This window comes from Fistularia commersonii, chromosome 23, assembly GCF_037954325.1.
Source record: "Fistularia commersonii isolate RoL2024-O1a breed Wild chromosome 23, RoL_Fcom_v1.0, whole genome shotgun sequence".
Taxonomy (NCBI): Eukaryota; Metazoa; Chordata; class Actinopteri; order Syngnathiformes; family Fistulariidae; genus Fistularia; species Fistularia commersonii.
The window spans coordinates 10056631-10076392 of record NC_141306.1 but is presented as its reverse complement, the minus strand read 5'-3'; the positions used below and the strand labels follow the sequence as shown (position 1 = coordinate 10076392).

The window sequence follows — 19762 nt, the reverse complement described above, 5'->3', positions numbered from 1 at the left end:
TTTATCTGAACTGAGACATTTTTGTCAGTTGATCTCAATGTGAAAGATAGGCCAGGGCAGAAGATGTCTAGAGGTTATGGGAGCGGCATAGCTTTTCCAGACCAGCTGAAGCATTTAAATTATGGCCAAAGACGCAAGCATTAGCCCGTGGACTCTCAGAGCTATTATTATGTGTACTTTTTTGACAGTCCAACTCCTCCCACTGCACCTCATAGTTGCCCGATGCATCCAAAGTGCATAGTCCTGATAGTCAAGAAGGATTTATTATTCTATCCTCAACCGCTCTTTTTAATTACCTCTATTGACCTGCAGCTTTTGCAGAGGATGAATACTGTGTCAGGCTGAGTGGTTTTTCAAAGTGCAAACCTGTTGCCATTTCTGGTGTGAAACATTTCACGATGCCAGTCTTGTCCAGAAAGCATGAGGTTTCCAAGGTGGTGCAGTTCCACTATATGGCCAAAAGTATTCATTCACCCATCCAAATCCTCGGAATCAGGTGTTCCAATCACTTATATGGCCACAGGTGTATAAAATCAAGCACCGAGGCACGTGGACTGCTTTTACAAACATTTGTGAAAGAAAGGGTCGCTCTCAGGAGCTCAGTGAATTCCACCGTGGAACTGTGATTGGATGCCACCTGTGCACCAAATCCAGTGGTGAAATTTCCTTGCTCCTAACTATTCCAATCAACTGTCAGCTGTTATAAAAACATGGAAGTCTTTGAGAGTGTCAGCAACTCAGCCACGAAGTGATAGGCCACGTAAACTGACGGAGCGGGGTCAGCGGATGGGGAGGCGCATAGTGCGAAGAGGTCACCAACTTTCTGTAGAGTTAATTGCTACAGACCTCCAAACTTCACGTGGCCTTCAGATAAGCTCAAGACCAGTGTGCAGAGAGCTTGATAAAATGGGTTTCCATGGCCGAGCAGCTGCATCCAAGCCACACGTCACCTTGTGCAATGCAAAGCGTTGGATGCAGTGGTGTAAAGTAGGCCGCCACTGGACTCTGGAGCAGTGGAGACGCATTCTCTGGAGCAACGAGTCTGCGTTTGGCGGTTGCCAGTAGAATGGTACTTGTCTGACTGCATTGTGCCAAGTGTGAAGTTTGGTGGAGGGGAGATTATGATGTGGGGTTGTTTTTCAGGAGCTGGGCTTAGCCCCTTAGTTCCAGTGAGAGGAACTCTGAAAGCTTCAGCATACCAAGACATTTTGGACAATTCCATGCTCCCAACTTTTTGGGAATAGTTTGGAGCTCGCCCCTTCCTTTTCCAACATGACAAAGCAAGGTCCATAAAGACATGGTTGACACAGTCTAGTGTCGATGAACTTGACTGGTCTGCACAGAGTCCTGACCTCAACCCCATAGGACACCTTTGGGATGAATTAGTGCGAAGACTGAGAGCCAAGTCTTCTCCTCCAACATCAGCATGTGACCTAAGAGAATGGTCAAAAATTCCCATAAACACCTAAACCTTGTGGACAGCCTTCCCAGAAGAGTTGAAGCTGTTCTAGCTGAAAAGGGTTGATTGACATCACATTGAGCCCTATGGATTAGGAATGGGATGTCACTTAAGTTGACATGCGAGTCAAGGCAGATGACCGAATACTTTTAGCCATATAGTGTGTATATATAATAAGTGACATTAAACATTATTCATGTCCATGCGCTCTGCAGACTTGACATGAGCACTACTGTATAAAGCATAGGGCTTAAATGCCATGAAGGTAGAAGGTATTACTGGCACATCTACAATAGTGTCTTCGTTGTTTTTTTTCCACTGAAGGGTTAAAGGCATTGATTTTGCAGTTGATGATTCGAGTTTTCAACTTCTATATTTAAGTTTTCAACTTCTATATTTAACCTAAGCTGTCTGCTAAAAAGTTCCTGTCTCTGTTTGGTTGCCTTGCAGGAATCGTATCGACAAGTCATGAAGATGAGGCCAAAAGACCTGTGGAAGAGGCTCATGGTCAAGTTCAGGGGAGAAGAGGGACTGGACTACGGAGGAGTAGCGAGGTAAGGGTGCATCGGCACAAACGGGCGGGCAAACTTCATGAGAAACGGTCCTTAGCTTTGAGAACGCTGCATCACCTTGGATACGGAGGTCTGCCTCCTAGTGGTAGTGTCAAAAAGTACACATTTAGTATAATGTCTAAAATGGATAATGTGCCAGAAACCCAGTGCACAGTGGTCTTTTAGCTGTTAACTGCCCTTCATCTCTGGTGTGCTTGTGTGTGCGCGCATCTGTGTGCAGGGAGTGGCTCTACTTGCTGTCACATGAGATGCTGAATCCATACTACGGCTTGTTCCAGTACTCCCGCGATGACATCTACACCCTGCAAATCAACCCGGACTCTGCTGTCAACCCAGTGAGTCACGGCCATGGCACACAACAAAAAAACATACTGTCGAACACATATCCAAGTGTATACCCTTTACCTCTAGCGAATAGTTTGCCCTCTCGTTTGAAAACTAAAGGTTTTACTTGTAACACACAGGAGCACTTGTCATACTTCCACTTCGTGGGCCGTATCATGGGGATGGCAGTTTTCCACGGCCACTACATAGACGGCGGCTTCACTTTGCCCTTCTACAAACAGCTGCTGGGTAAACCCATCACCCTGGATGACATGGAGTCTGTAGACCCCGACCTGCACAACAGCCTTGTCTGGATCCTGTACGTACAAGACCCTTTACAATATGTCCGTGGAGGTTCTCTGGCATATCCAGCACATGGTGAATTCTTTACGAGATCTCCTTGTCGTGGCAATTCGACTTGAACTCCTTTATCAATGATTAAGTCCCATCAGATTTAAATTACCGTATTTTTTGCACTATAAGGCACAATTAAAATCCTTACATTTTCTCAAAAATCGGTTGTGCACCTTATAATGCAGTGCGCTTTAGGTATGAATTGTTGTTGTGCTTACTGACTTTGAACCATTTTGATGTGGAACACTGAACTCAAACATCTGTTGAAATGTTTTAGTGTGACTTTGGTAAGTAGCGAAGCTGCTCCGCTTAATTGATTGTGGGACAGTTCCCACCTGATAGGGGAACATTGTGTTAAAGTCGGTCCTCGATTGAATATGGGTTGCAACGTCAGACAAAGTTGCATAACTAAACGTAGTGCTGGAAGACAACATTGTTCCAACCTCACACTAACTTCAGGTGTCCGCCAATCAGAACAGTACGGAGGGCGCTTACCTCTGCCACTTTTTGTAACACCAGTATGTACTGTAGGTCGACATAACATTACTTAACATTTGTGTGTATGAAGACCCCTTAAAAATGGCACCTGTTAAGAGACATGCTTATGAAGCATAATTAAACTCAAGGTTATCAGTCACGTAGTAGATCATGGAACTAGAGCAGCCACAGAAGAATTCAACATAAGTGAATCAGTGGCACTGAAGTGGAGGAAGCTAGCAGATGAAGTGTGCCAAGTAAAGAAGACCAAACAGCGTTTCCGAGGGAGCAAAGCAAGATGAATAGATTGAATCAAGTTTGACTAAACCGACTGTTTTGTTTCGCTTTATTTACCGTATGTTTTGTCATGCGCCTTATAACGCGATGTGCCTTACAATAATACTCAAAACTACATACAATGTGCATTATTCTGGTGTGTACAATGACCTCGGGCAAAGAATTCTTGTACTTAAGCAACTTCCAAGATAATTTAAGTTGTATTATTTTCAATCAAGGCAATATATTTGACGTTTTTACTGGTATGCAAAACCAACTAGAGGCAGCAGATACTTTTAATTGTGCTCAACAGACATCAGGTGTTTGTCTAAAAGAATCGTGTGAGATGATGATGATGGTTTACTGAAAGCAATCGTGCTCCCTGAGTATTAAAACTACCTCAAAGGCACAAATTATTTTGCTTTACATGATTTTAATCCAAAAATGTATGATTTAATTCCTTAAGAATATCGGTAAAATTTTGATTTGACTGTTGATTAAACAGCTGTTGTTCAGAAGTGAGACTGACATACCTGATAAACCATCTGTGGGTTGCAATGCGTGGCCAGCTTAAAAAGTTAGTCGATCCTCACAGACTCTCAAATGGCCAAGACTACACCAATGTTCCAACTGCTCAGAGCTTAATACAAGTTGTCACTAACTGCTACCTTTTGTCAGTTCCTACTCTCACACCACTCCAGTCCTTTGTCAAAATATGAATATTTCGGATCACAAAAAAAACAAAATGGCAACAGTCAGAAAGCCAAACTTGTGGTTTGTGGCTCCATCCATGTATTTATTCTTGTTTTTTTTTCGTACAGTCTGTGGCTGAATTGAAAGGGTCAGTTCGGAGCAGAGGAAATATAACAAATTTGAGAGAATGTGATTTTTTTTACCAGCCGCCAACACAGTAAAACCCAAGTCAGTGTTTGGTTAAAGTATGACATGAATGTTTGTGTCATGATATCATTGTCACTTGTTGATATAGATATTTAAAGCCCAGAGAAAGCTTTAAACTTCTGTTTTTGGATAATTTGGGGCATATCATGTAACACATCTGTTTGGATTTGCCAACCTGTTTGTGGAATTCCATGGGTGTTGGCCATGGAAGCCGGACCTTATTGTTGAAGTCTTGCAGAAGATTAAATCTCGTGATGTATTTACAGACTTTGAAGGTGTATGCCAAAAGAGCAAAAAATGTCTCCAAACCAGCTCAGATTAAGCAACACCACTAATATGAATTGATCACCTGAGCCCTGTATTTGCACTGTGTTTACTCACTGCGCCGTTCACTGACAGTTTCCGTTAAAGTCTGCTTTTTCCTCTGCTGTCCATCAAGGTCACTGACATTGAAATGCTTTTAAATCTCGTTTTATAATATTTCCCTTCAGTGAAAAAAAATAACTTTTTTATTTTGATAGTTAATAATAATTTGAAAAATTGTGTCTTTAGGGACAATGACATCACAGGTGTGCTGGACCACACCTTCTGTGTTGAACACAATGCCTACGGAGAAATCATTCAGCATGAGCTGAAACCCAATGGCAAAAGCATCCCTGTCACCCAGGACACTAAGAAGGAATATGTCCGCCTTTACGTCAACTGGCGTTTCCTGAGAGGCATAGAAGCCCAGTTCCTTGCTCTGCAGAAGGGTTTCAACGAAGTCATCCCTCAACACCTGCTGAAGGCTTTTGACGAGAAGGAGCTAGAGGTACCGTCTTCTCGTTCACATTCATATTTCACACCTCTTCCAAAGCGACCGTAAACATCATTCCCCTGCTTGCAGCTGATTGTGTGCGGCCTGGGTAAAATCGATATCAACGACTGGAAGTCCAACACTCGGCTCAAGCACTGCACCCCAGACAGCAACATCGTGAAATGGTTCTGGAAAGCAGTGGAGTCATTTGACGAGGAGCGTCGAGCCCGTCTGCTGCAGTTTGTGACTGGCTCTTCCAGGGTTCCCCTGCAAGGCTTCAAGGCCCTCCAAGGTGATTACACAAGTACCAAGACACATTAGTCATGTCATTCTGTAGAAAGGGGATACAGGATAACACTTATCAGACCCATTTTGAACTGGTTCGCATGTGCAGTGCTCTACCGATGAAAGGGATAGGCATTAGCGGACAGCTTCAGACACTGTGCTGGTGTAACATGGATAATATTCTCAGGTTTATGCACACGGGTTTTAGCTTGCCAAGCATTTGCTTGTTCATGTAACAAAAGATGGTTTGGAGCTTAAAATATACATACTTTTGCACAGAAATGCGTCAGACTGCATTCATCCCCAGTTTTTGGAGCCAAGTGTTTAATTTCGTAGGAGGCGTGTTTCTCCAACCTTAGGCGAACTCGATTTAGTGAGGTCAGCAGATAGTCCAATGGTTAAGCTGCACCATCCCGGGTAACTTTTTTTTTTTTCCCTAAGAGACTGACTGCATAGGAGCGAGGAGTTTGCCATGATCAGGAGCCGGCAGCTCCATCCGAAATCACTGTTCTTTCTACCAGAAGGAAAGATGTGACCAAAACAGACCAAGAAACATTTTTTATACTTCACTAGATTATTTGAGGGACCTTTTGCATAGTCCAATGCCACTTCGGTCTGGGTTTCAAAGCTACTGAATATACAATTAAATTAAAATTGTCAGTCTATATAGACAATGTAACAAAAATTAAATGGCTAAGTCTGAAGTGTGAAGTCCAATCGCTGTCAGTGTGTAATGCGTGTTTTTTTTTTCTCATAATCTGTCAGACTGCAAAGATAAGTCGGTGCCTGCCAGTATCAAATTAGCTTTAACCAAATTTCATGACTTGTTTTATATTTACTCAAGTCAATTTTACTGAGCAGTTTTGACTGAAACCTGTTTTTTTGTTTTTCCGCAGGAGCTGCTGGCCCGCGGCTCTTTACCATCCACCAGATCGATGCCAATACCAACAACCTACCCAAAGCCCACACCTGGTGAGGAACATGAGCTTTGTGCACACAGAACCTGCCTTCCAGAAAAAGAGATCTTATGTCCCTGAATTTAGCTTTCGGCCAAGCAGTATACATTTTCATATCATTGGTGAAGAAGATAAGGAATAATGTACTGAATATAGTCATGCAGTTTTCAGTAGCGATGACTATTAGCAGTGGGTGGAAAGGGTGTTGTTGTACATGTGAATTTTAAACATTACTTAGAATAACTGCAAAGCTATTGGCACACCATTTTTATGGATTCACTGTGCAGATAACGGACACTATTTTCGGGATGAGCCTCAGTTTACAGATTGATTGACGAGCATATTGTCCTTTTATTTTTAAGCACACATCCTGTGTTCAGAGGCCAAATTTGTCATTTAGCAAGTAGACGTGCTCTCACTGACCGCCAAAAGACCACTACCTGGCAAATTAGCGTGACTGACTAGCAGACTCCTTTCTCACTTCTGTGCCTCTTGTCACGAAGCTAAACGTAGCTGCAGATGCGATGGAATCCCTTAAGGTGAATTCATACGTGCAGGAAGCTTATTTGTGGGCATGCTATCGGTAAATTTGTTACAGGTACACTCCCTATTTTTCCATATCAAACACGAGAAAACCTAAAATAAAAGAATAACCTGTGCCGTCCATTTGACCAACAATGCTTGAAAATCAGTCCAAATACCTGAAACCGTTTGTTTGTTTGCACATTTTGCTCACATTTGCAAGCGAATGGATCAAACTGCGGAGCCCTGCACTGGCGGAAATTTTGAACTTCACTTTAATGTGACTTTTGGACATTTCAGACAATTCCGGAGCAGCAAGAAGTTTCATTTTGAGGAAGTGACACATAATTAATATGGATGTGAAGTGTTACATCAATCTAATCTTAACATGCACTATGTGATATTGCACTAACTATGGTTTCAAATTCTCCTCATCTGTATGTTACAGTTTCAATCGGATTGACATTCCTCCCTATGAGCACTATGACAAACTGTACGACAAGTTGCTAACTGCTATTGAGGAGACGTGCGGCTTTGCTGTCGAGTGAGTCGCCGGTGCGTATGGAACTCACCAACCCAGGAGCCACGGGTTTGGCCAAGATCAGATGGGGCTGGTCGAGGTTGCTTCACTCCGGGAAAACCTTATCCTCCCGTGGACATGTGGCCAAGCTAAAGGAGGGTGGCAGACAACCAGAAAATGCATTTGTGGTCTTTTAAGACCCAATCCTCCTTTATCTCTTTTTATTTGTTTTTTTTTTAATTTTGTTTTTTCATCATTGATAATGATCACTTCAGCTGCTAATAACTCAGACTATTTACTAACTTGTGGAACCTGCAAAATTAGCCGGCTCTTCCCTTTTTATATGTTCATTTTAGCATTTAAGAATACCGACTATTATTCCATGTAGCATCGCTCCCTCTCACCAGTCTAAACACCATCAGTCCATTCCGAAACAATAACCGTGTTTTGCTAGAGTACAGGGTTTATTAATGGTTACCACAACCACTTGGAAACACTACACTTTGATATTAAACATGGATAACTCAGGCCCATTTTGGTTCCTCAGTCATGTTAATGGGGCCGTCAGTAATGCCGAAGGATGTGCAGAAGAGAAGGCAAGCCTGAATCACAACCTGCTCCAAAGACTGCAGCAGAGATCGTCACTCTGAGTCGCTGCCCCGCAACTAACTCTGCATTCCTAAAACCCTATTTCTCGTTTTGAACACCCGGTTTTGTTTGAAAATGACTAAATGAATGAATCGCTTGAAATGTGTTGTTTTTCTTATCACAGGGTAAATCAGAAATATCCATAAAATCCTATATAATATGTATAATTTATTGCTGTTATATATATATATATATATATATATATATATATATGTCAACCCTTTTTCCATTTTACTGCAAAATGTTATTTTTTAAATTTCTAATACACAGTTGGAGCGAACAGAATTAAGCTTGACTGTATTTCAGTTTTGCATTTTAATCCTAGACCTCACCTTACTGTGCAAGGAAAGGTTTGTTTTACAAGCAAACCGATCCCAAACACACAATCTCCTGAGTGCCAAAATTAATTTGATTACTATTATTATCTTTTTTTTATCGTCAGTCGGACCCTTTAAATTCTGCTGAGTTTGTTGTGGAGCAACATGTGTTTATTGTTTTTAACTTTCCCTTTAATTTGGAATTAACGGTTTTGTAGCCGGGCTGTACGCCTGAATTCTAATGTTTTTGGTTCTGAATCGAAGAGTCCAAAGTCCATTACGATCTATTTCGTGCTGCCTCCATGTTTTTAGGGAGAAAAAGGAAAAACCTCTACTACCTTCTAGCCATTTGGTGCTAAATAGCATTAACGTTTGTCTTGTAATGGCAACTTTAACCATTGACATACTACTGTTTAAAGTGCACAATACACTACTTGTGTCCCATCTATTTGTGGCCACAAAATATATTAAGAAAGAGTTGAAGAGCTCGACCTTGCCACATTCTCAGGAGATGTCATGTAGTTTGTGATGTCATTTTCTTGACAAGAAACTCAATTCTGACCATCAGCTTGATTTCCTGAATGTTACGAGGCTAAACTGGCTGATCCTTTGCATAGTTTTGCCCACAGTAGACCATTAACAAACACTAATTGCTGCATGTCTCCATTTGTACATTTAGTTGAAAGTAAACTGAATGTGATGAAATCCTGTTTTAGCCTACTTATACAGTCATGTCAGTGTTTTTATTTGAGTAAAAAACGGGGGGGGGGGGATTGTTTTCTACAAATGAAAAATAAATTCTTGAATGTTACCCAGGGATTGTGTAGCAATCTCTGACTGTGGACTGTTAAAATTTGTACACAAATACACACAAACACACGAAATGTTTTTTTTTTCTGTTATATTAACAAGTGTATGCAAAGTGAAAAGTGTCCTCAGATGGTGCTTTGTACAGTAATAAGATTATTGTTCATATATGTGGATCAAACAACTTGTAATTTATCGTTAACTTAAAGCGAGAAGAAAAAATCCTTGGAAAAAAAAAGGAAAAAACAACGAAAGAATTGCACAAAAACACACGGAGGTTGCCCTTTGTATTTAATGGTGACTTCCAGACCAGATATTCATCCACCTTTAAGTCCAGTGCACAAGCTGATGACCCTACTGTCCCCACACTACACCGCACCGCATTGCCCCATCGCTGCCTCTCACTGAAGAACTGAACTTTTTATTAAATGAGTTGACACTCGGAGCTGTAGCTCTTGTCTATTTTCTTTTTCTTTTTTATAGCATGATCCACTAGGAGGACTATTAGCTCTCATAGCTGAATGATGCAATTTGATGTATGTTAACACTATCATTTGTAAGAGTATTTTATTTTTGTGTGTAATTAGTTCTAATTAAACTTGCCTTTGTCTCACAATGTAAGGCCTTATACAAACAAAACTAGTCTGTTTTTTTTTTTCATTCTTTCTTTATGTCCTGCAGATTTAAAGGATTTTTTCTTAGGCTGCTCACAACAGCGAGCTGCAGCCATGACCTTTGGCATGGTAAATATTTACACTGAATACTTCCAAGTGTATGGTTGGCTTAAAAGCCCTATCAAGCAAAGTTTACATCTGTATGGCCAGTGAGCAACCACCCGGGGTTTATTCACACATACCACAGAAAAGACGTGAAAGGGTTCATTGATCCAAAGCCGTTGGTAGAGAGAGGCATCAAATGAATCCTTGTTCTGCACCTCAGACATGACAAACTGAGAACATTGATCCTAAAACCTGAATTTTGTATTATCTCACCCCCGTAACCATCACATTTTACCCTTTTTCTACCAGGTATATTGTGAGAATGTTGGCTTTTTTCCCCTTTTCATAATAGTGCTTTATAGCCCTGCTAGTCTTTCATTACTATATATTTCCTGTGCTTGTTTCTGCGAGATTTGTAAACACAGAGGGGATTAATGAAGTGTCGATCTGCACTTTCAAGAAGATGGGAGAGAGACAACTTTAATACCTCCCATGGTGTTTATTTGAATTAAGTCAGGTGCCCTCTTGTCTGATGTGGCAGAGGATGAGGAAACGTGGTTGAAGAAACCAGTATCTAGGTTTGCCTGCGACAGCTGAGAGCATCCAGGGGCCTCAGCAGGGTTAGGGGTTATGCACCACCGCGATAGTGTGTTCAGGCAGAATTACATTAATTTTCAAACTATCTACAGCATAAGGAAGAAACAACTTGAACTCACGTCCCAGTTAAATTTTTTAGAACGCGTTAGTTGTAGTGAGGTAGTGAGGAAAGCTTTCTGTATTACAGTTCTGTTATTTATACACTTCAGATATAATTGATTTCTACCGTCTGTATCAACTATCGTTGCGTTGACAAATATTTGATTGTATATTTGATTTAGCTTAGTAACAAAATAATGGGACTTAACGGGTAACAAGATTGTGGATTGAAGGCAGCAACAATTCGCTATGTTAAGGCATCATCTCTATGAAAATCTATTTTATGCACCGCTAATATCATAGCTAATGATAAGAGTACTGAAAGTAAAAGATCACACGCAAAAATCTGCGTCATGAGAACGAAGTTTCAGTTCATTTAGCGCTTTTTAGGACGGAAAGTCATCTGCTTTGTGTTTCGGGCTGGTCTGGATGACGTTACTTACTGACAAAACACCGGAAGTGTATTTGAGGCCGGATTACCAGATACTGACTGGTACATATCCATCCGCTGAAGTCAGCGGGTTTGTAGTTTTAGTTTCCGCGTCTGTGTTTACGTAATTAAAGAATTGGGATATCTAAACTATTTTATTATTTGTCTTCGAATTGAGAGGACTACATATCTTCTAACTGATATTATCTCATATTAGATGTCGTTTAAGTGTTTAATTTGTCAACATTCCGGAGAAGGTAAAGTTGATAAGCGTTCCGCGGATGGATACATCAGAACGGGGACGTCCTGATACGATATAAGCCAGACCTCCTTTTTTCTTACCGGCGTTTCAGCACCGTCGCCGTTGTCCCTTTTTATCGACGTTGATCGATAAAAGTTATCTTTATATTAACAATATGCCTGGATATGCTGATAGAGACCGCGGGAGGGACAGAGACAGGGATAGGGATAGAGATAGAGACAGAGGGTAAGTACATTTTCTACCTCGTTTTCGACGGTTTTATACCTCACGGAAAATGGCTGACGAAACTTGAATGCGAATGCGATAACCCAAACTCGAAAAATGAGGAAATGAGGCTCATGGTTATGTCAGATTCCCGTTTCGTTTGATTAAATGTCCCTTCAACGTGTCAGCCGGGACGAAATATATTAATTGTTACCTTATTTGTCCGGGTAAGGCGGACAAATAACGGATTCGAATCCCGTCGCCGTCTCCGGCTTTGAGGCCTTGTCTGGCCTCATGTCCCGGCATAGCCTCTTTTTCCCGTTAGCATTAGCGTAGCTACGGGTAGTTTGTTAACCAAAACGCAGGAATTTGCCGCTTCACACCTCTGTTAAAATTATTAGTTTAGAAGCAAAAGTTCTTCCTACTTTAAAGTCGATGGCTAAGTCGCTTTGTCCTCGATACACGTGTGGTTTGAGTAACGACTGATATTGCTAATAACCGTTGGCTAGTCGGCTTTTCGCCATGTGGCAGAAGGCAGAATCAAAATGCCGGCTGTTTTATTTCCGTTGTTCCTCTGGCGACTGCAAAGTAAATTATTGCCGTAGGATTGAACCCAAGCAAGACCAAATGAGTGTAATCGCGTGTGTTATGTTCTTGCGGTACAGTCTAAGTAGTTTTATCGAAAGACTACAACTACCATTTTAATCGTCCGCCATTAACGATTTCAGCTATGGCGGTGGTCCTCCCCGCTTCGGAGGGAACCGCGGCGGAGGCGGCGGCAAGTTCGGCAACCCCGGCGAGCGGCTGCGAAAGAAACACTGGAATCTGGACGAGCTCCCCAAGTTTGAGAAAAACTTCTACCAGCAGCACCCGGACGTGGCCCACAGGTCTATGGTGAGTGCCCGCACGGCCGACGCGTTACGTAACCGCATTGTGCTCTCGAGCACGTGTTGTACCCGCATGGTTCTAACCACTGGAGTTAACTTGTCGAATTGATCTCTTAAAATTACAGCAAGAAGTTGAACAATACAGGCGGTCCAAAACCATCACCGTGAAAGGGAGAAGCTGTCCCAATCCCATCCTCAAGTTTCACGAGGCCAGTTTTCCCTGTAAGTCTCAAGTCATTAAACATCACTATTGCTGACTTTCTTTCGCCATGGTGACCTAATTGTTGTCCTTTTCCCCAGCCTATGTGATGGATGTGATCAATAAACAGAACTGGACTGAACCAACACCCATCCAGGCTCAGGGTTGGCCCCTGGCCCTTGGTGGCAATGACATGGTTGGCATTGCTCAGACTGGTTCCGGCAAAACCCTTTCAGTGAGTTTCATTTGTTTTCCATTGAATCCATTATACATAGGCTATGTGATGAGGAAAAGATGGAATTGCATTTTAACCACGTATGTACATCAAGGTTTAATTGTGACAAAGTATGTTTGTCTTGAAAGTTTTTGACAACTTGTGTCGAATGAACATGTGTTAATTTGACAAAATTGATTTAATATTTCAGTTACAGTGATGTCCCGGTGTCTTTAGAAATGTACATTACTTCAGGAAAACTTTTTTTGTGTTAGTAATGAAACAAAATTAACAGTTTCTTTTTTCTAATTTGTAGTATCTGTTGCCTGCCATTGTTCACATCAACCATCAGCCTTTCCTTGAGCGAGGGGATGGGCCTATTGTAAGTATTCTCAAATTATTGCATGTATTCCACTTGAAACTGTTTGTAATGTCACACAGAACATGTCTTTATCACACATCTCAGGGCAGTTGTCTGGGAAAAAGATGGTGTTAAACCAGCCCTCAAATATTGTTCATTGGACCCACTGTATGCCTTCCTTCACAGTGCCTGGTCTTGGCCCCCACTCGTGAACTTGCACAGCAGGTGCAACAGGTGGCTGCAGAGTATGGCAGAGCTTCTCGCCTGAAGTCCACCTGCATCTATGGTGGAGCACCAAAGGGACCCCAGATTCGTGATCTTGAGAGAGGTAGGATTTTTCTTAGTTAGCAAATGTATTTACTTTCGGTTTGTTCCTTACTCCTTTTTTTTCTTGTCCTTTTTTAGGTGTTGAGATTTGTATTGCCACACCAGGCAGACTCATTGACTTTCTTGAGGCTGGAAAGACAAACCTCCGTCGGTGTACTTACCTTGTGCTGGACGAGGCAGACAGAATGCTGGATATGGGTTTTGAACCGCAAATCCGAAAAATTGTCGATCAAATCCGAGTAAGCGTCTAGTTCGCTGGGGAAAAATTCCTCTGCCATATAGTCATTGGTGTGGAACAGTTGAAGTCATGCATTTTGAATGTGGTAATTTTCTGTGCAGCCCGACCGCCAGACACTGATGTGGAGTGCCACTTGGCCAAAAGAGGTTCGCCAGCTGGCAGAGGACTTCCTGAAAGACTATGTGCAGATCAACATTGGGGCGCTGCAGCTGAGTGCCAACCACAACATCCTACAGATAGTGGATGTCTGCAGTGATGGAGAAAAGGAAAACAAGTAAGGGCGCACACAGTCTGACATCAGCATTTATACTAATTTTCTTTTCCTGTATTTTAATAGACCCCCTCCCCCTCTTTAAATATTAGACTTATCCGTTTGCTTGAGGAAATCATGAGTGAGAAAGAGAACAAGACTATTATCTTTGTGGAGACAAAGAGGCGATGTGATGACCTGACCAGGAGAATGAGACGTGACGGGTAAGTGTTTATTCATAATACTACTTGACATTCGGTTAAGCTCTACAACTATGTAATGACGCTTGGCATTTTCAGGTGGCCAGCAATGGGTATCCATGGGGATAAAAGCCAGCAGGAGAGAGACTGGGTTCTAAATGGTAAAGTTAAGAGACTGTTCAAACTTCCTTTTGATGTTTGGTTTACAAGACCCCTCATGCTTTTTTTTCCTTGCAGAGTTCAAATATGGAAAGGCTCCAATCCTCATTGCTACAGATGTTGCCTCCAGGGGTCTAGGTCAGTATCCACCATAACCTTTTTTTTCTTTATTCTCTAAAGTATTTTTTTAAGGAAAGAAAAAAGAAAGTGTATTTGCTTTCTTTAACTCTTCTGCTTCTGAGTTTCTCCCCTTACCTGAAGGAGCAGTCTGTATGGCAGGGCCTTGGCATGACAAGCCCAGGTCTCCAGAGGGGGAAGGAGGATTCTTGGAGGTGTCCTGACTGGCGAGGCATGGGTCTCCCAGTTGTGCAGATAAACAGAGGTGACAAGGCCCAAGTGCAGCATAGCACGCTGGCCTGGCAAAAAATGGCAGCAAGTTGAGGGCGGGCCACAGTTCCTCCCCATATGCTTGTTCGTTCTCTGGCAATGGTTTGGACTGCTTCACACACCCAGGCTCTGTAACTGTCCCAGCTCAAAGCCCTGCTGTGCTGTTTTCTATTGTCTTGCTTGTATGTTTGGGCACTGCATTGCAAGTCATTGGAGTCATTTGGAAGGTGCTTTCTGTTGTGTAGACTTGTTGTAAAGCATGGGTGGCGTTAATGTTGCAGTTAAACTTCTGTCGGAAGAGCAATATGACCGATCGATCATACCTTCACCTCTGTAAAGACATGGCTACTGGCGCTTTTGGTGACAGTGGGACATGCTAGTTGGACACCCTTGGACAAAATCCAAGCTCACACTCCTCCCTCGCCTGCGTTTCAAAGTCATGTCGAGACCTGCCAACGAGAGACTATGATCATATAAACTCTGGGTCTGGATAAATCTTGCAATGACGATTGAGGATGCGCTGTTTGTAGGCATCCTGCTAATTGGTCCATATCGACACTTTGGCAAGAGACACTGCGCTGTGAGCTCGATAGCCAGAAACTCATGAGTGTACGTGACAATGGACCTTGTTTTTAAGTGCTGGTTTTGGCACATTGGAGACATTGTGTGCGTGTTTGTATAGTAGCGTGACCGATGTCAAGACACAGCGGGGTGACTTAAAGGGGTACGGGCTGCAATGGGAACGGACTAGTGAATGCATACTCCAGTAATGGGGAAGACTTGTTTTGCGCTCTTTCCAAAGTAACTCTGACCATTGGTAAAAGAGGATAGGGTTTTATTTTTAATCTTCTGGTTTTGGAAGCGGACGGAGTGTGCATCGTTTTTCTCTTCCCACCGTAGTCTCCCCGTGGACTAAGTATGTCTGTAATTTTCATCTAATGACTTTTTGCAGCCTCATGGCTTTTCCAGCCATTCCCACATCATGAAAGTACTAACACGACTTTGTTTTTGATCTGGTTGTGGTGGCACTGGCGCATGCCTCTGTGTGCTGTTCTACTTTTCCTTTATGCCACACCGCAACACAATCTTACAGATGTTGAAGACGTGAAATTTGTCATCAACTTTGACTACCCCAACAACTCTGAGGACTATATCCACCGCATTGGCAGAACAGCACGTAGCCAAAAGACAGGCACGGCTTATACCTTCTTCACTCCAAATAATGTAAGGCAGGCCAGCGACCTCATCTCTGTGCTCCGCGAAGCCAACCAGGCAATCAACCCCAAGCTCCTCCAGATGGCGGAAGTCAGAGGAGGTAAATCTAATTGGTGAGATACAGAAACTGTGCAGTGAACTGCAGCTACACTTTTCTCCGCTGCTCATTTTGTTTAACCGAGACGTGGATACCTTGATAGTAATCTCGGTGTCTCTCTGTCAGTGGCTGAAGTTTTGTTCCAGACAGCTGCCAGAGCCACGCTTAAGTGTGTCTGTTTGTGTCCTGTCCTCTTTCCTGTCCAGGTCGTTCAAGGGGAGGCAGAGGTGGTGATTACAGAGATGACCGCCGGGATCGGTTTTCCTCTGGAAGACGAGATTTTGGCAGTTTCAAGGACCGGGATAATGGTAGAGGGTTTGATAATGGACCAAATAAAGCTTTTAGCACAAATTCCCAGAATGGAGGCTATGCAGACAGCAGCAATGGCTTTAGTGGAGCAAATTACAATGGCAACGGACAGTCCTTTAGCAGCAACCAAACCGGATCTTTCGTAGGCCAGAACAACTTCCAGGCTGGTGTACAGAATGGTGCGAGTCACCCCCCATTCCCTTTCCCCCAGGCTCAGGCCCCGCAGCATCCACCACCACCACCACTGGTGCCCTACCCCATGCCGCCTCAGTTTTCTCAGTAAATACACACTTGAAAGAAGTAATTTATTGCTTTTGATGTTTTTAAGTTCTACATCTAGACTGTTCATTTTTTGTATTTACACAACAGGGTTATAATAAAACTTTGACCTAATCAAACATAAGATCTGCAGTGCAGCAATAGTATTTGCGCACAAGGTTCCTCCCATTTGCTATTTAATTTGTTACATTCTTTGGTAATGTTTAGTTATGTTTTGTACTAGGTTATTACAGATGTAAGGATTTTTCATGTTTGTCATTGAATTTGAGAAGCTCTTATCCTGGAAGTGCACTGCATGATCTTTCAAATAAAACACCAAATTCAGTAATTGCTGTCTCCCTGAGTCTTTGTTGAAACTTCAATCTCATCATAGTTTGAAACCTGCCTCTACATAATGGACGCAAAAGGAATAAGGTTGCGTAGTGCTTCTAGACTTACACATTGCTTAGAGAAATTTAAACCAGACCCTCTGCTCCTGTACTCTTCAGGTCAACCTCAAGGAGAATAACTGAAGTCTTATGACCTCAAACTAGTTTGAACAGATCTGCAGACCAGGAAGGACCTTTTTGCAGCAAGCTTGACCAGAGTCTAGAATTGCGGGGTCTCAGTCAGAGCTCCTACCCTGATGACTCGGGCAATCAGTGGAGCAAAGAACAATATATTTAAGTGCTACATTTTAACCTGAAGTGATTGAGTCTTAAGTGATTAACTGATCCAAAAACATTCCACAACAAAGAAAGCTTCAAGGTGAAATCTATCCATGACTAATAGCTCATCCATGTGTTAATAGCATATTAACTGCTTTCCTTCAATGGTAGAGGATGTGACAGCGGGCATAACAGTAACCGAAATGTGACTGGAGCAATCGTCTACATGCGTCGCCCATCAGCCATATCTGTCATCGGGCCTATGATGGGTCACAAGCGATGCGGGTGCGGCTGCTTGAAATCACCTTGCCACATATTTTCATAGACAGGACCTGGGAGTATGTGGAGAATGCCTGCAGTGAAAATACTCTTGAATGTTCCTCATGCTTTTCTTTTTTTTTTAATACGGAAATCTTTAAGCCACACCCTGTACTTAGTCATACCTGTAGTGCATGGGGTGACAATTTGTCTGCAAAAAAGAATAAAGTAAAAATGAATCAGAAATTTACCAAGTCTTACTGTCAGGTCAATGCAATGTAACCTATGGCTGAAGTGCATGCGAGCATGTTGCATGGTGACCTTTAATTCCATATAAAACCTCCAAAACAAAATAATTATAGATTTACAAGATTAAAATATAAATGCATGTTTATACATGTTTCTATTTTGCAATGTCTCCATAGAAATGACATTTAAAAAGGACAAATTCACACCATGATACCGCAGAATTATGAACAAACCTTTTTTAACCTGATATCTGCATTCTACATTCACCCTTTCGGTTTTCTTCATTTACCTTTTTACAACATGGGATCTGATTGAAATGTGCAGAATTAAGGGATTTGAGCTGTCGCCAAGTCCCTTGCTCATTGGCAAATGTTGCATTTCTGTCAATTTTCTTAGTGTAGTCTTGATTTGCTCCCCATAGAAAGTGTCATCAGACCTCTGGGTTGTGATTTGGTATCATAAAATAAAATCTAACTTGACTTGATAATGAATTTCAGATATTGTTTTCTAACTGGAAATGTACATAACAAGAAATAACCCAAACGGTAACATGGGGCAAATGATGTGATTCCACATAATGAAATGATTATCAACGTGATTTTCATGTGAAAATCTAAATCTAAAATCTCCTATCTATCTATCTATCTTAATTTTTTTTTTTTATCTCATGGTATTTGTCTTGGAACCCTTCACTTAAGATTTGTCGTTTTCCCGGCAGGACATTTTCATTGATTTACACCTTTTTTTCCAGCCATTTTTTGCTTGTTTTGGAGAAAAAAACTCACGGCCTTCCAGCAAACAAGCAGTGAAGAAAAACCAAAGGAGGCTGCAAGACTGCAAAAACCCATTATCGCCAATCCAAGATGGGTAGTGTAATTTTCTCACAAACATGGGAAGGCCACATGTTCAAAAATGATATATTTGGAATCAAAGATTTTGACATAACAATCCTGGATGGGACGCTGCGTTGCTCTCTACCAGGCAGATGGCTGGAAAAACAGGTTGCAGGAGTTCTTGTGTGTCAAAGCCCGCAGAAGGTGTTGACAAAAGGCCAGGGATGGAGGCTGAATACTTTCAGACGGTGTTTACTGGATTGTGAAACTCGCCGCGGCTCAGGATGTGCGTTTGACACGCCCGCCGCAAGCATGAGACAGAGCGGCGTCCTGAGCCCATTTTAATCTCGCCAAGGTGTGATGCCCCTGTCCCTCGCTGTGATGCACCGCTGCTACAACCCTCAGGTTTCAGCCACAACGGATACATTTGCTACATTTCTCTTTTTTCGGAAGGGTCAAGCAAGACCTCGACTCCTCAGTGGCTACAGTGCTGATGTTGCTGGGTGTGTGTCTACTACACTCTGATTACCTGTAATTACGCTTGTTTAACTAATATAAACAAATCCAGCTAAGGAATCATAGACAAGAATGTCTGTAATTATTGTTCTTTGTCTCTTAGCATTATATTTGCAATGAAAAAGTTAGCTTAGCTTTTCATTGAGAAAGTGCTTTCCCGCTGGAGGCCATTACTTATTTTTCTAGCATCGTAGTGTGTGCGGGAAAACAGAAAGGGACGTGCGAGGTGGCCTCATCTGCTACATGTGTGGGGCCAATTGTCAAAAAATATTCATTCATTCATCCATTCATCCATTCATCCATTCATCCATTCATTCATTCTTTCTCTATATTGCTTATCCTGCAGTCAGGAATGGCGCTCAATGTCATATGGACATAAACAACCATTCAACCTCTCATTCACATTCATTCATTCATTCATCTGGAGCCTATCTCAGCTATCATTGGGCGATAGACTGACCATTCAGCCTCTCATTCACACATCATATAGACAAATAACATTCACCCTCTCATTCATTTAGTAATTCTTTCATTCACAACCATTCAATGCTAGTCATGTGTCATATAGAGACATATGAGACATACAAGCATTCACTCATTCATTCACCTCTTG

General features: G+C 42.1%; 2 protein-coding genes across 3 annotated transcripts in view; both read left to right on the top strand.

Moving 5' to 3' along the window:
• Positions 1 to 9186, top strand: part of smurf2 (SMAD specific E3 ubiquitin protein ligase 2) — a 51628-nt gene extending 42442 nt beyond the window's left edge. The window contains exons 13-19 of the mRNA XM_086170929.1: positions 1910 to 2013; positions 2252 to 2366; positions 2496 to 2674; positions 4915 to 5173; positions 5249 to 5450; positions 6340 to 6415; positions 7370 to 9186. Coding sequence (XP_086027055.1) covers positions 1910 to 2013; positions 2252 to 2366; positions 2496 to 2674; positions 4915 to 5173; positions 5249 to 5450; positions 6340 to 6415; positions 7370 to 7469 — 1035 coding nt within the window. The 3' untranslated portion in view covers positions 7470 to 9186. The remainder of the gene's footprint in view (positions 1 to 1909; positions 2014 to 2251; positions 2367 to 2495; positions 2675 to 4914; positions 5174 to 5248; positions 5451 to 6339; positions 6416 to 7369) is intronic.
• A 2169-nt stretch (positions 9187 to 11355) lies between these two features.
• On the top strand, positions 11356 to 16974 carry ddx5 (DEAD (Asp-Glu-Ala-Asp) box helicase 5). Of its 2 annotated transcripts, none has more exons than XM_086170885.1 (13): positions 11356 to 11545; positions 12253 to 12418; positions 12537 to 12633; positions 12712 to 12845; positions 13141 to 13206; positions 13372 to 13513; positions 13591 to 13751; positions 13852 to 14024; positions 14114 to 14224; positions 14300 to 14361; positions 14438 to 14497; positions 15840 to 16061; positions 16265 to 16974. In XM_086170885.1, the coding sequence occupies exons 1-13, from the start codon at positions 11475 to 11477 to the stop codon at positions 16648 to 16650; spliced, it is 1851 nt and encodes a 616-aa protein (XP_086027011.1). In that variant the 5' UTR covers positions 11356 to 11474; the 3' UTR covers positions 16651 to 16974. The 2 variants fall into 2 exon arrangements, with proteins under 2 accessions (XP_086027011.1, XP_086027012.1); XM_086170886.1 differs by having other exon boundaries at positions 11361 to 11545; positions 15840 to 16074.
• The last annotated feature ends 2788 nt before the right edge of the window (positions 16975 to 19762 follow it).

What these genes read in the sequence shown, in the direction of transcription:
- ddx5 (XM_086170885.1), top strand. Translation starts at nt 11,475, where the DNA reads ATGCCTGGATATGCTGATAGAGACCGCGGGAGGGACAGAGACAGGGAT. An exon ending in GATGGAGAAAAGGAAAACAA is followed by an intron (nt 14,025 to 14,113) that starts GTAAGGGCGCAC and finishes TTTAAATATTAG; the next exon opens with ACTTATCCGTTTGCTTGAGG. An exon ending in AGGAGAATGAGACGTGACGG is followed by an intron (nt 14,225 to 14,299) that starts GTAAGTGTTTAT and finishes TGGCATTTTCAG; the next exon opens with GTGGCCAGCAATGGGTATCC.